Here is a 13100-nt window from a genome sequence, read left to right on the forward strand (position 1 = left end):
GTTTTTGCCCCAATCCCAATTATATTTCTGTTTTCTATATTTTTGTACTGAGCTCAGTCATATAAATTACCATCTTCCCACCACCATAACCTTGAGATTCTGTCCCATTTTGATTCAAAAATGTCATCCTGGTTCCTGAATCTGTGTTGGTTTTTCCATAATCCAAATGTCTTTAATTGTTGGTGAATTTTCCTAAATGTAACAAACATGTTAACAGTGGGCATGAATATAGTATATGGATATGTTTTCCACAGTCTATGGCATAAAAACACTTTCATTTTCTGGAAGCTCATGTGAACATGAATAAAATGTACAGGATAAAAACAGCATACACACAATGTATAATTTATTGGATTAAATTAGATGAGGTATGCAGAAAAAAACTGCACCACAGATAAAAGAGTATTATTTATCAAGTCCTTTAATAGTGTTTGAGTAAAACAGCTTTTAGCAAATACAATGATATATGAATAAATAATAATTGTATTACTGCAATGAGAAACCTACAGATGAACCTGAAATATAAGGAACACATGGGCCGAGACAGACCGCAAGTCTATAAAATCACAAATTAACCCTGTATTAACCCTAACTCTTCCCCTCTAAGGTGATGCTATTTGTGTAGAATGCACCTCCTTTCACACTTGTCACCTTCCTCACTGCAGTCATGTGCAGCCGTGCTATTCTCGATGCCCCTGGCATACAGACGCACCAACTGGCCATGAATCCTGTGAAAGCAAATGGATGCAATTACAACTGATTAATGATAAAAGTGGGATCATAACACATTGTTAAGACTGCACAAACTACAACATGCATGGTTGTACTACCTGCAGAGGATCTCAGTGAAGGGCAGGATCTCTCCATCACAGTTCCACACTGACACAGACGGAGATTTACTGCAGCACAGACCACACAGGAAGGGGTTTGCTGTTTTCTGCTTGTTTGTCAGATCCCGCCCCGTGTGTCCCTCTGCCAGCCGCTGCTGAGAGCCACTCCTGCTTACAGTCTCAATGTATCCTCGCTCTTCATCTGTCCCACTGCTCTGCTCTACTATCTCTTCATATGCGTCCTCCTCTTTGCCAGCAGGGAGGCAGAAACGGATGGCCTTCACACGGTGAACCTCAACAAATGGCAGGTCGAACTAAGAAAAGCGGACAAAAGAGACATTTTCTTTGTGTTTATTTGAGAGGAACAGACCATAGATCATATCACTAAATAGATAAAGCAGTCTTTCTGTTTCTTTATAGATATAGCAGTCTTCCTGTTTCCTCCCTGAAACCAACCCGAAAGGATGAATATAATGAATAGCTACCAAGAGGTAATCCCTTGGTAATCCCTAAGTTTAGGCTCTAGTAAATGATGTTTCTGTTTAGAGGAAAATAAACAGTAAATAAAAGTATGGCACATATGAGTGGACACCAGTGTGACTGACAGATTGGGACAGATATAGTGAGATCGTTGATGATTGATATATAAAAGATTGTGCTGCAATTATCAGATGCAATGTATCACAGCATTTGTAGCTCATACTGATTTCCATTGTCCACCGTTTGAAGGGCTTTTTAATTAACAAACATAAAACATAATCACAAACATGACTCCATGATTGTCTTTTAAGGTATACTTCAGTTTAGTTATGAAAAAGCTGAACAATTGTTCTGTTTACATTTCAATGGGCAGTGCATTCCCTATATTAGCTCCCTGTTTTCCTGTATGATACATTATAGTTTCCTGCGGTACAATTCCCAGTGGACAATCAAAGAGACTGTAACGGTCTTACTAGCCTATGCAATGTAGTTTTGGAAATTTCCCGTGTTCATTTGGCCAAACATGTTTAAGAATTTGCTGATACAAGCTTGGTTCCTATGTGATTGTGCTCATACCTGGTCCTGTGTGCTTGTGTGCCTGTGGAGGAACTTGAGAAAACCCAGTGGATGCGTGTCCCATACCAGGATGAGGTCACCTGTCCCGTCCGCCAGGTGAGCAGATGGAGAGAGGCCCAGAGGACTCCTGGGACATGAGCTGGACATACAAGTGAGAGACACACATCTGAACCTGCCCTCCACACGCACCCACTCACCTGTAGAGGCAGAGAAAAACAAATAAGTATAAAAAGAAATGATCATACTGACTGACTGTGCTTGTTTAAGCCGTGCATGCAAACCCTTTGATATTACATGTTGGGTTCTGCTCCTCATCTAAGTCACAATCATAGAACATAATGTATTCCTCTGTGTTTATTGCACAGCAAGTGGAAAAATTTAATAATAGTCTCAGACATTTCCAGCAACTGCAGCTGAGACCAGGAACTTTGAACTATCCAACCTAACAGAACTGCTTTAAATCAGCCTTGTTGTTATTCCACACAAAAGGAGAAATAGGTTCATGATGGCGATGTTTTCATGCTGGTGTTTTGTACCCTCTTTTAATGTATAGTGCTGTGTGTTCCCCTTAAGCAATTCAACCTTCGTGTCACATTTTCCCAGGAGGGTTGTGGAGTGTCAAGGTGATCTTTGACAAACATCAGGCACAGTGATTTTTCTACAGCTCCACTGAGTCATTTAACCTTTTAGTTGTTGCTGGGAAGTCTTTCATAATCATTCTGCATTATGCTCTTTTTTTAGGCCAAGTTTGATTAAGAGTTTGTTTCTATGCAAATGTAATTTAGATTAAGACCTGGGTTAGTTGGTCTTTACTTGATGTGATCAACTGAAACAACAGGATTTTAATATGTATAACTGTGAAATATTAATATTAATAGTAATATAAATATTGACTATTTCTGTATGTTCTTAACTGTACCGGTGTGTAACGGGATACTTGATGAGAGAGGAGAGAAAAACATGTTGTATTTCTGCATTTCTGATTTTTCTAATCATAATAATCTTATCAATGAGCCAACTGAAATTTGAAACAGTTATCAAAGTGCACAACCTGGCATGAACCTGCTGTTTTAATGGCCATTAGCCAAAAAGGCTAATTAGTATACATATACTTTTATACACACAGTAACACATGACTTTGTGCTTTATTTCTTGCATTATTACCTTCCGAGTCACTATTGAATTGGCTGAAGTTGGCGCTGTACAGAGACCCAGAGTCCGAGGAGTGGGGGAAAAGTCTTTCTGTGCTTCTGGAGCACACACTGCACCTACACACACAAAACACACACATACAAATGCAAAGAGTTTCTGCTTTAAGTCTGCAACATAAGCTCCTAAAGCTTAAGACCATGTTATAGGTGCATCATAGCTGTTTACAGCTAGTTGCCTCAAACAACAACACCGTGGCATTTTACTCTCTTGTAGACGACAAGGGTTCAAATTTCCTCTAGATCAGGTTCCTCTTGCCATGGTTTCTACCCTCTTTAAAGTACACCCAACACCTTGAGTCGCTCTTGCAGGTGGTAGCGGTCATGCTGTCGCAAGCTGTCAATCAGAACCACTGCCCTTGAGCTTGAATCACAATGAGGCTGAGGTGAAACACATTCTTTCTTCCATTTTAAAGATTGAAGGTTCAAAAATGTTTAAACATTCTAAAACATTCTTACAAAACAGATAAAAATTCACAGAAGATAGAGAGTTTTGTCATTTTGTCATTTGTCTTTTCTTGACATATCTTCTTCTTAAATTGAAAATATTGTAACAAAAATAAATAAGTAGATTGTTTCTTTTTGAAAATCTACTTTGTGCTTATTATTAATTGTATTACATAAGTAGTTTTACCCTGAGAGGCAGCGTGTTTTATCTCTGGGGCTGGAGAGCAGCGGGTCTGCGGGTAGATACTGAACTATGCCTGCATAGCTTCTGTTGCTCAGGTACACCATAGCACCTGGACAGTGGAGAGCAATTAGATTAGCTGAAAATGCAGCGGGTGCATACACAACACTTACAAAAATAGCATACATGAGGGAAAGTAGGGCCTTTCAACTTTGCTTCAGTTTTGTCAGAAAGTGATTGAGGATAGTATTTGAAACTAGGTTAAACATAAATAAGAAATAGTACAGTAACTAAGGCAAAAACAGCCATTACTGTTCTTTTAATGAATCAGCAGCCCAAACCTGAATAGTCATATCTGAGAGGCCCCATCCAGCGGTGTTTTTCACTCTCAGCTAGTACGTCCCCATAGAAGCCATAACCCACCAGAGACACAGAGTAGCGCACCAGAACAGAGGTGTGATGGACTGAACACACATCTAAAGGCTGAGAGTCTCCTGCAAGAAGAAACAAAGAGCTCAAAGTTGACACAAATGTTAAGGTATTTAAGAAGTATTTCATTTTAAAAATGAATTCTTCACCAATGATAATGTGCAAAGCTGATGTAACAGGGTCGATCACTCCCACTGTGGCATAACACACACAGTCTGTGGAACCTAGAGTGAATATAACACGACAGGGTGAGTGTATCACAGGTGCAAATCAAACGTCGTTTACAAACTCTAAACAACGGTGTCATTACCTGCGGGAATTATACCAATATGAAGTGGACATGGCTGTAAAGTGACAGTAGGATCATTCTCACAAAGGCCTGCCTCTTGTTGTGTCCGCCCAATCAAACCATGCAGCAGTTCACTGAACATGCCATCGCCACCCACACAGACCACACTGTTGCAAACACAAGAGTTTCAGGTATGACAGCACCTCCCAGTGAGGTTAGCAGATACAATGCTCTCATGTCATAGTGTTTACACAAGCTCTTACCCGTCAAAGCCTGTCAGGTCTTTCTTCAGGAGGTGGTCTCTGGCCTGGTTTGCCCGCTCAGTCACTAAACGAAACATAATTACGATCATCTTGCAAGTCTATTTCTATTTTTATGTTATTGTGGTCAGTCCAAGGCCCTGTTCAGATCTATTAACATCCTTCGTTAGTCATCCAATCTCATGCAGACCCATATATGATCGGGCCCCAACCCTGTGGTCAAATACACAATGACATCACGTCTGTTAGCGAGAACTAAATTACATTTATAACAAGTCTGATTGTATAGATGTGTCTACGTGTCAACGTGTTTGTGTGTGTGAAAGATGCTCCATTGAATCAAAGCACTACGAGCACTGCTGTAACCTGAAATAAGATGTTTACCCTTAGGAAAGAAATCTGTAAGAGAGTTATTGTAAAAGAAAATGTGTAGTGTAACTGCAGCAGTCAGAGGACATCAGCAGAGGAGACGATCTCTAATATGTCCTGATGGTGGTTTCAATTTATGCATGCACAGGAGTGAGTTATTAACAATATGAATGTGTTTTTTTGTGATCAGGGCACATTGGGACCTTTTAGACCTGTACTTCTACACGTGATCAGATTACTCAAGACAAATCTGAACAGGGTCTAAGACCATCCCTAAGACCTACCCCTTTACCAACAGGAGCACAACGTATTTTACCTATTACATGACAGCTGATGCCAGCCAGCTCAAACAGAGGGGCAACCACAGAATGGAAGATCTTTCTTCCTTTTTTCTTTCCGCCAAAGGGGTTGATAAACACCAACAGTCTCTGTGGGCGTAATGGGCCTAAAACATAAGTTTGAAAAGTTACAGGTTAGTGAGAGCAGCACTAAAGAAGATTTGATTATTAATAGTCAAATCATGACATTTTTAGATGACATTAGAGAGGTTATATCAATTATCCACTCTTACTGTGCAATTTGACAGCAGTCCTTAGTTGTTTTGTCCACTGATCTCTAAGGACCCGACTAGGGCAGCTGAACTGGGTCCGGCCCACTTTCCATACCAAACCAGAGGAGCCACCATTGCTGCTGCGCTTCACGTAGAAAACTAAGGGCAGATGACAGACAACTACTAAACCATGATATCTCCTGCTGAACTGAGATGTTGATAAACCACAACCGAAACTGCTGAAATGTGGGAGATTACATGCATAATATTTGACTAGACAGCACCATAACTAGTGTGCTGTGCACCTGTATGTAAATTACTATCATGAAAAGACAAAGATGTGCAGTGCTTCAGGCTACGCTGCCAGCTGTTTACTTAAGTGCTAGCTATGACTTTGAGTTTTTGTGATACCTGAGAGAACCCACCTGTGAAGTCTTTGTCTTTGTCTTCAACAGACTTGTGGGGCAGGATCTCTACCCGTCCCTCCTCCACTCCAATCACCTCTGCCACAGGCACTGAAACTTTAATCACATAGACACTTTAGTGGAAACACGTCTTCGGATACAAATGACAGAACTGATTATACAGACTGTATACAGACCTGAATACAGACTTTATAGCAGATATATTTTTTACTAATCCTACAATACAATACTAAATGAGTTACCAAGTTATAGCACAGGTGTAAATGAAATTTACCACCACCAAGGAGATTATGTTTTTGGATATGAACAGCATTATTCAACAAAGTACGGGGATGGATTTGGATGAAATATCTGAGGGATATAGGTTATGGCCTAAGGTATAAATATGTGGTGTGATTTATGTGATGTGAATACGCTTCCTGATTCAGGATTTTTTTTTTCCAAATCAACTGTCACCCTTGTGCTCTCTGGGTGTTTTCTCTAGTTATGGTTGTAATCATATTAGCTGCACATTGTTTGGATTTCAAAGAATTTCAAAATAAAAGTGTTTGTTATGATAAAACATAACCCTAACCACAGATATAAATAATGTTGATATCAGAGGATTGTGTTTGGCCTGTGACCACAAGTTTGAGACCGCTGTTCTTAATCTAACAAAGATGCTGACTCATTTTCTGTCAGTTTATGGTCAGAGTTGTGCTGATCTCAAACCCATCAGTTAAATAAAGGACTAAAATACAGATGTTTCCTTCATTGGAGTTGCCCTGAACACAAATACTACATTTCAGAAATTAAGCCATTTGAAAGCCTATAACACTGATTTTTCCAGTATGTTGTAGATGCTGAACACGAATTCATTGTTTATTCTCAGCTTTAACGTTTTATTCTGAAAACCGGATGTGTGTAACCCTGTCCGTCAGCTAAGGAGACACTGTTTGATACACAACAGGTTATGTGCAATAGTCGTAAAAACTTGAATTTTTCAAAGCCATATTTTGTCAAATGTCACCAAACAAAAGGGGGAGGGTTGTTATTTCACGTGTGCTTTCTCGTAAGCCTTTATTTTCAGTGACACAACGCAGGTTGTTTTTCGTGTTCGTGCTGTTAAACTTGTTATTCACGTTTTCTGCACGTAGCTAATGCTTAATTAAAGAACGCTCCCTCCCTGTACAAGTTAAATAAAACATGTAAGGTCCATACGAAATGAAGATTATTGTTTTTGTTAAGTTTCTATGTTAATTCAAAGGAATGGTGCAGAGGTATGATGAATACAGAACACGTAAATACGTCCCTAAACTAAAAAACAACAGTGAATGTGAGTATCTCGTGTACATACGACAACATGCTGCAATGTTAGAGATAACGTGTCCACCTACTTGTTTTCTTCTTATCTACCTCCGTCCAGTTGAAGTGCCAGCCTGTCAGCACCGCCCGGTATCTCTTATTTCCGACCCACAGACTGGACTCAAGCCTCAGGTCTGTCTCCATCTGGCAAAATCCTCGTTCAGCCAAAGCGTCGCTCTTTCACGTTTCTCAAACAAAACAAAATCCTAATGCTCATATTTTAATAATCATAACTCCAACGTCAAGGAGAAGCAGCTGCATATTGACAATCAGACCTCGCCATCGTACAATCTGCAGTAAACCATCTGGCTGCAGCGAAGGGAACGATTCTAATCTTCCTCAAAATGACTTTGAAGAGGTTTTCTGGAGACGCATTTAAGTAATTTTTCCTTTAAAACCCCTGACACATGTGTCATTCCAAAAACATTCGTTTCTCACTGCAGTCCCTCCCTGGTAACACCTGCTCCATTTGCATGTTGTTGCACTCTGGTGGCGCTCCTGATTGGCTGTCACAAGAATTTACCTGAACAGTGTTACTCCGGCTAATACTGCTCTGAGAGAGGAAAGGGAAATGGGAGGGATAAAAGAAATGTGTATATATCTTTACATTACATTAAATATACATAAATAAAGTCTGGTTGATAAACAATGAGGCAGAACCTATTTTCTGATGTCTAACTTTGGGGGTGTGATGTGAGCTGTGGTTAAATTAAAGTTATGATTAGTCAATGAACAGGTTATGGTTAGGGTGAGTGTGTGATGAGGTTTCAGTGACGCTGCCCATGGATTTGTTCACGTTTCAAATGTTATTCAATTCTGATTCGGCTCCGATTTGATGCATATGGTTCCACAAGCCGACAACTACAAGTGTCTTGCATCTAACTTTGGGATCTGTCCTTTGAAACAGTCTTCATGCATGTGCACATTCTCCTCCTTTGTTGTTTGGCTGCAATGACCCAATGATCAGCACCAATAAACCCCAACAGAAGATGAAGAAGGTAAACCAGTCTGTTCTCATTTATGTCACATACCCAGGAATCAGATATGCTACTTCCAATCTAGGACCACTTTCTGCAGTGACATAAGTAAGATTTAAAATGCAAAATACATGCTCTGGTTTGTTTGATTGGGTTGCTCTAGAAACTAATGACACAAGATGGCAGTCTGCGTAAACCAAGGCCCTTTTCGAGCAGTGATTTTTGTATTCCTGTAGCAGCCTTGCATTAAAACCACTTGACACTCTGCTTCAACTGTTATATATGGACAGCACAGACTCACTCCAGTGATCTCAACCGTGATTGGACAAATGTAGCAGTCCAGTAAAACTCAGCTTCTCTTGGAGTCAATGGAGCAGTAGGACGACACTGGGCTTCTGCATGATCATTGAGGAACTGTCTGGAAGACGGAACCAGTTTTTGATCAACACCGTTGCAGTCTTTTCTGCCTTGGTCCTGTGTGGACACTGTAAATGAAAAGTATTAAAGCATTTCAGTTTTGATTTCCTTGTTGTAGCTTGCTCCGTTTCAAAGAGCAGCAACCCCCACTGTTTTCTAGTCACACACGAAAACCAAAACATCTTTATTTTAAAGCAAATACACACTTTAACTTCAAAACAAAAGTCCTGACGCTTGTGTGTCGCTTGTCAGGGTTACAACTTTTACTGTGAAGTTCCGGCGCACACTGTGACCGGAAATGCCTGCCGTTATTGTGGCACGTTCCTTCTTCTCCTCCCGTGTCTGCTGACAAGTCGATTGAGCTAGCTAGCGACACTAGCCATTTAAACTTGATACACTAACTATTATGCATTGATCGACCCGTGTTGTACAGATATTTTCTGTTTCCGCAGTACATCCAGCAAACCACCAAACAAAATGAACATACGAAACGCAAGGGTGAGTGTGCGGAAATTCTCTCGACAGCCATGCTGTTTCCTCTGCTAGCTAAGCTAGTTACCGTAGCCTACACATTAGCAGACCAACTTCCGCCAATAAAAATGTTTTTCTTTGTCCCACACACATTTCTGACAATGAGTTTTTGTATCGTTACAGCCGGAGGACCTTATGAATATGCAGCACTGTAACCTGCTGTGTCTTCCTGAAAACTACCAGATGAAATACTATTTCTACCACGGATTGTCCTGGCCTCAGGTGAGACGCTGCGTTGTTTTCCACATTTCTGCTTGTTCTGTTTACACCACTACTTTGCTGTCTGGAACTAAATCCTTCCAGTTTTACATTTCTTTATGTGACTCTGTATTGTGTGTTTCCATCCACGCAGCTCTCATATATTGCAGAGGACGAAAATGGCAAAATTGTGGGATATGTGTTGGCAAAGATGTGAGTATCTGTGATACAGTAATATTATATTTGCTCAACAGGTTCATGGCTGGTGAGGGATTTATCAAATATATGAACCCAACAAGTAGTTACTGGTTATGTTTCATATCTCATCTGCATTCTTTTCACACACACATAAGTGCATATTTCGCTAAGAAAGACAAAAAATTGGACAAAAAATGATCAATTATTAAAGAAAACAAATGTATTTTACAGACACGTGGACTTATTTATTTTATGTTATCATTATTAGTTTATTAGTTGTCATGATGACAAGTGAGGCGCTGACCGCACGTCCCTGTTGCTATACATCACTTGGACAAACACTTGTTTACTGTGGTATTTGTGAACTCTTTTCAGGGAGGAGGACCCAGATGATGTACCCCATGGTCACATCACATCCCTCGTAAGTCTGAACAATACACCTCCTATGTCTCTTCCATGGTTTATGTAATTAGTGCCTGTTTTGAAGGAAACATGTTTTACAATCCATCATGTTTGTCCTTATTATAACATGGTTAAATGTATTTATTTACCCTGTCTGTATTGAGTACCAATGGTGACCGATGGAAAAACTGAACAATTAGAATTTTCCAATTGGAATGAACAGAGAGTTCATATAAAATGGTTGAAAACCATGCTCTCTTGGAGCCACACTGTGTTATAGTTTATTGTAGAGAGACCAAGTGCCAATCAGTAGTGATGTTGTCCATAAGAATGTAAACCCCTGCTTTTAAAACCTCCAGGTTTGCAATTTGATGTCAGTTTTTCAAAACGGCAGTTCACAGATATCACCTGCAACTAGGCACCTATTGGATGATACTAGGTGCCAAACACACCGGTGTCCACTCATATGTGCCACATGATTGATTGATTGATTTACAAAACTGACATCATGTGCAAATGAAGTAGAGCTGAAACTAGCAAGTGAGACGATGACCTCCTCAAAAAGTTTGATGTTGAAATCAAATGGGATGACGCCTAATTTCCCTCATAGACGTCCATTGAGTTGCCCCTGGTGCTATCTCTGCCCTAATCTTCACTTTTCAAACCAGTAGACTACATCAGTTTTGATATGCACTCTATGGTCTTAATGGTTTGAGTAAGTCAAAAACAGAACTGCAGCAACATTAAAATTGGTGTCATTTTAATAATTGTTAGAATTGTCTGGCTTCTTTTGTGTAATAGAAACCTTGTCTTTGTTTTCCAGGCAGTGAAGCGCTCACACAGACGTCTGGGACTTGCTCAGAAGCTGATGGATCAGGCCAGCCGGGCCATGATAGAAAACTTTAATGCTAAATATGTCTCACTTCATGTTCGGAAAAGGTATTGGAAGCTGTTGGCTGGCTCCAAACCTTTAATTGTTATGTCCTTTTCTAGGTTAGGCTCTGACTATCTGTCAATTCTCCCATTTTTGCAAATCTAACCAATTTCCCACCCACTATAGCAACCGAGCGGCGCTGCATCTGTACTCCAATACACTTAAATTCCAGTAAGTGCTTTTTGTTACCAGTATTTATGTATTTTTAATGTATTGTTAATGTGGATTTTGTTTCCATGGTCATACATACGTTATACAGAAATGGAAAGTGGTCAAGGCTCATTTGTTAAACAACTTTCACTTATTACAGGCATGGACAGTAGAAAAGTCTGAAAATGCTTTCCCATTTTTTCATCATACATGATTGATAATTAGCAAGTAATTATAATCAGTAAAAGAACTTAAATTCACACTCAACACTATTAATTAAATTATTAATGCTTCCATCAGGCTTACTTCTTTGTGCTTACAAAAGATACCAGAACCATATAACCTTACAAACTTGTTTTATTTGTAATGTTTTCGAGCATCATTCCTGTTAATTGGGTTTTTATAGCCTCCAGCCATTCACTTCTGGAATGGCCTAGATATGGACTCTTCTCATGAGGTAAAATCCTGCCAGAACAAAGTCCTCAAAGATTATTTGAGCTCAGTAATTTAGACTCAACAATGATAAAGTCATTGCAATTAGTAAGATTGAATATAGTTTTTTGGTTCATATTTTAGTCGATAGTAAATTTTCCTTTACCTCGTTAACTAGTTTAAAAAAGGAACCAAAACTAAGTTCAATCAGAAGATATAATGAACTTTCACAATATTACATTAAGATTGAATACATTAAAGCCCTAGTGTCCAACTTCTGTCACCAAAACAGTGCTAGTGTTGCACAGAGAGTTGTGTGGAGCTGATAGACATGATCAGCATTGTGAGAACTCACTTGATATTGGTTTGAATGTAATGAACATTTGCTTATATTTAAAAAATTAGGCACTAAAGCTTTAATTTATGAAACTTCTGAAACGATGTCCTGAATTGCCTAAAAGATTATATTGTTGTTCCTCTACAGGATTAGTGAGGTTGAGCCTAAATACTATGCAGATGGGGAGGACGCCTATGCCATGAAGAGAGATTTGGCCCATATGGCTGATGAGGTGACTATTGGATATTTTCACTGTGCTGCATCTTCATTGACATGATTTTCACCACACCACCTCATTGCCTCAGTTGTTGTGTAGCTCTTCTGAGGTCTCATGAGCAGATTGTAATCTGGAATGTGTCCCGTTTCGCTGTGCATGTCCCACAGCTGAGGAAGCCTGGGGCACGTTCGGCCGGCCAGGAGGCGCCGTCTGGTGGCTGTGGTGACCAGGAGAGAGAGAGCGAGAGAGACAGCGGAGGAGAGAGCAAAGAGCTGAGTGAAGTCAGCGAGGCAACGGAAAGCACAGACGTTAAAGATTCGTCCTCTGATTCACAATGACACTGCAGTTCTAGACATTTTTAAATTCATCCTTCACTCCCTCTTTTTATCTATTTGACATTTTTCATGACAGATTCTCTGGTTTCTCAAACTGTGACCGCCCGTGCATCGTAGCCGTTTCCATCATTCATTTTTCTTCTCTTCAGTCTTGCAGTGATAAAGAAAGAGTCTTGGATAATGACATGAAATTGGTTGATAGCTAAATGATGCTAAAATCAATATTTGGGTTCAAGGTTTTTATCGGATTTCTGTTATTACCACAAATGATCCCTAAGTTCTGTGGGATTTACATAATTGAAAACAACTTCTGCTCTTCAGGTAATTATTTAACAGAATTGCTGCAAATAAATCTTTCAAATAATACTTTTTGGTACACGTTTTCATTTTCTGTAAGTGCTTGTACAAATAACACAATTGTTTATCTTGTAGTGTAGATTTTGTCAGTTGCTACTGTGAGAATAATAATTACATTTGCCAGGTCAATAAAATGTGTATAAATTAACTAAAACAAAGTAATTGACACAGATGGTAAATTATATACTGCACAATTTATAGTGAAATGTCATGCGCATGAAATATAA

General features: G+C 39.5%; 2 protein-coding genes across 4 annotated transcripts; one reads left to right on the forward strand and one right to left on the reverse strand.

Moving 5' to 3' along the window:
- Positions 1-403: 403 nt before the first annotated feature.
- On the reverse strand, positions 404-7881 carry zgc:158263 (ceramide kinase family protein). Its single transcript, XM_044038553.1, has 13 exons — positions 7421-7881; positions 6045-6140; positions 5641-5778; positions 5386-5514; positions 4704-4767; positions 4462-4607; positions 4301-4375; positions 4064-4216; positions 3729-3834; positions 3051-3154; positions 1887-2083; positions 831-1144; positions 404-728 (listed from the first exon to the last, which is right to left on the reverse strand). The coding sequence occupies exons 1-13, from the start codon at positions 7530-7532 to the stop codon at positions 614-616; spliced, it is 1749 nt and encodes a 582-aa protein (XP_043894488.1). The 5' UTR covers positions 7533-7881; the 3' UTR covers positions 404-613.
- A 1195-nt stretch (positions 7882-9076) lies between these two features.
- naa10 (N-alpha-acetyltransferase 10, NatA catalytic subuni) lies at positions 9077-12882 on the forward strand. 3 transcript variants are annotated; one of them, XM_044039393.1, is made up of 8 exons: positions 9077-9280; positions 9437-9535; positions 9666-9724; positions 10085-10130; positions 10935-11050; positions 11172-11216; positions 12112-12196; positions 12335-12417. In XM_044039393.1, the coding sequence occupies exons 1-8, from the start codon at positions 9260-9262 to the stop codon at positions 12350-12352; spliced, it is 489 nt and encodes a 162-aa protein (XP_043895328.1). In that variant the 5' UTR covers positions 9077-9259; the 3' UTR covers positions 12353-12417. The 3 variants fall into 3 exon arrangements, with proteins under 3 accessions (XP_043895328.1, XP_043895326.1, XP_043895327.1); XM_044039391.1 differs by having other exon boundaries at positions 9079-9280; positions 12340-12882; XM_044039392.1 differs by having other exon boundaries at positions 9079-9280; positions 12349-12882.
- Positions 12883-13100: the final 218 nt, after the last annotated feature.

Source organism: Solea senegalensis, linkage group LG11, assembly GCF_019176455.1.
Source record: "Solea senegalensis isolate Sse05_10M linkage group LG11, IFAPA_SoseM_1, whole genome shotgun sequence".
NCBI classification, from domain to species: Eukaryota; Metazoa; Chordata; class Actinopteri; order Pleuronectiformes; family Soleidae; genus Solea; species Solea senegalensis.

Bases quoted from the DNA above. Each gene is read 5' to 3' on its own strand.
- naa10 (XM_044039391.1), top strand. From the start codon at position 9,260: ATGAACATACGAAACGCAAGG. The intron at 9,536-9,665 runs GTGAGACGCTGC...CCATCCACGCAG, and splicing joins ACGGATTGTCCTGGCCTCAG to CTCTCATATATTGCAGAGGA. The intron at 11,051-11,171 runs GTATTGGAAGCT...CACCCACTATAG, and splicing joins TCACTTCATGTTCGGAAAAG to CAACCGAGCGGCGCTGCATC.
- zgc:158263 (XM_044038553.1), bottom strand. From the start codon at position 7,532: ATGGAGACAGACCTGAGGCTTGAGTCCAGTCTGTGGGTCGGAAATAAG. The intron at 6,141-7,420 runs GTAGGTGGACAC...ATGTGATTAAAG, and splicing joins GGTAGATAAGAAGAAAACAA to TTTCAGTGCCTGTGGCAGAG. The intron at 4,376-4,461 runs GTAATGACACCG...TATTCACTCTAG, and splicing joins TATTGGTATAATTCCCGCAG to GTTCCACAGACTGTGTGTGT.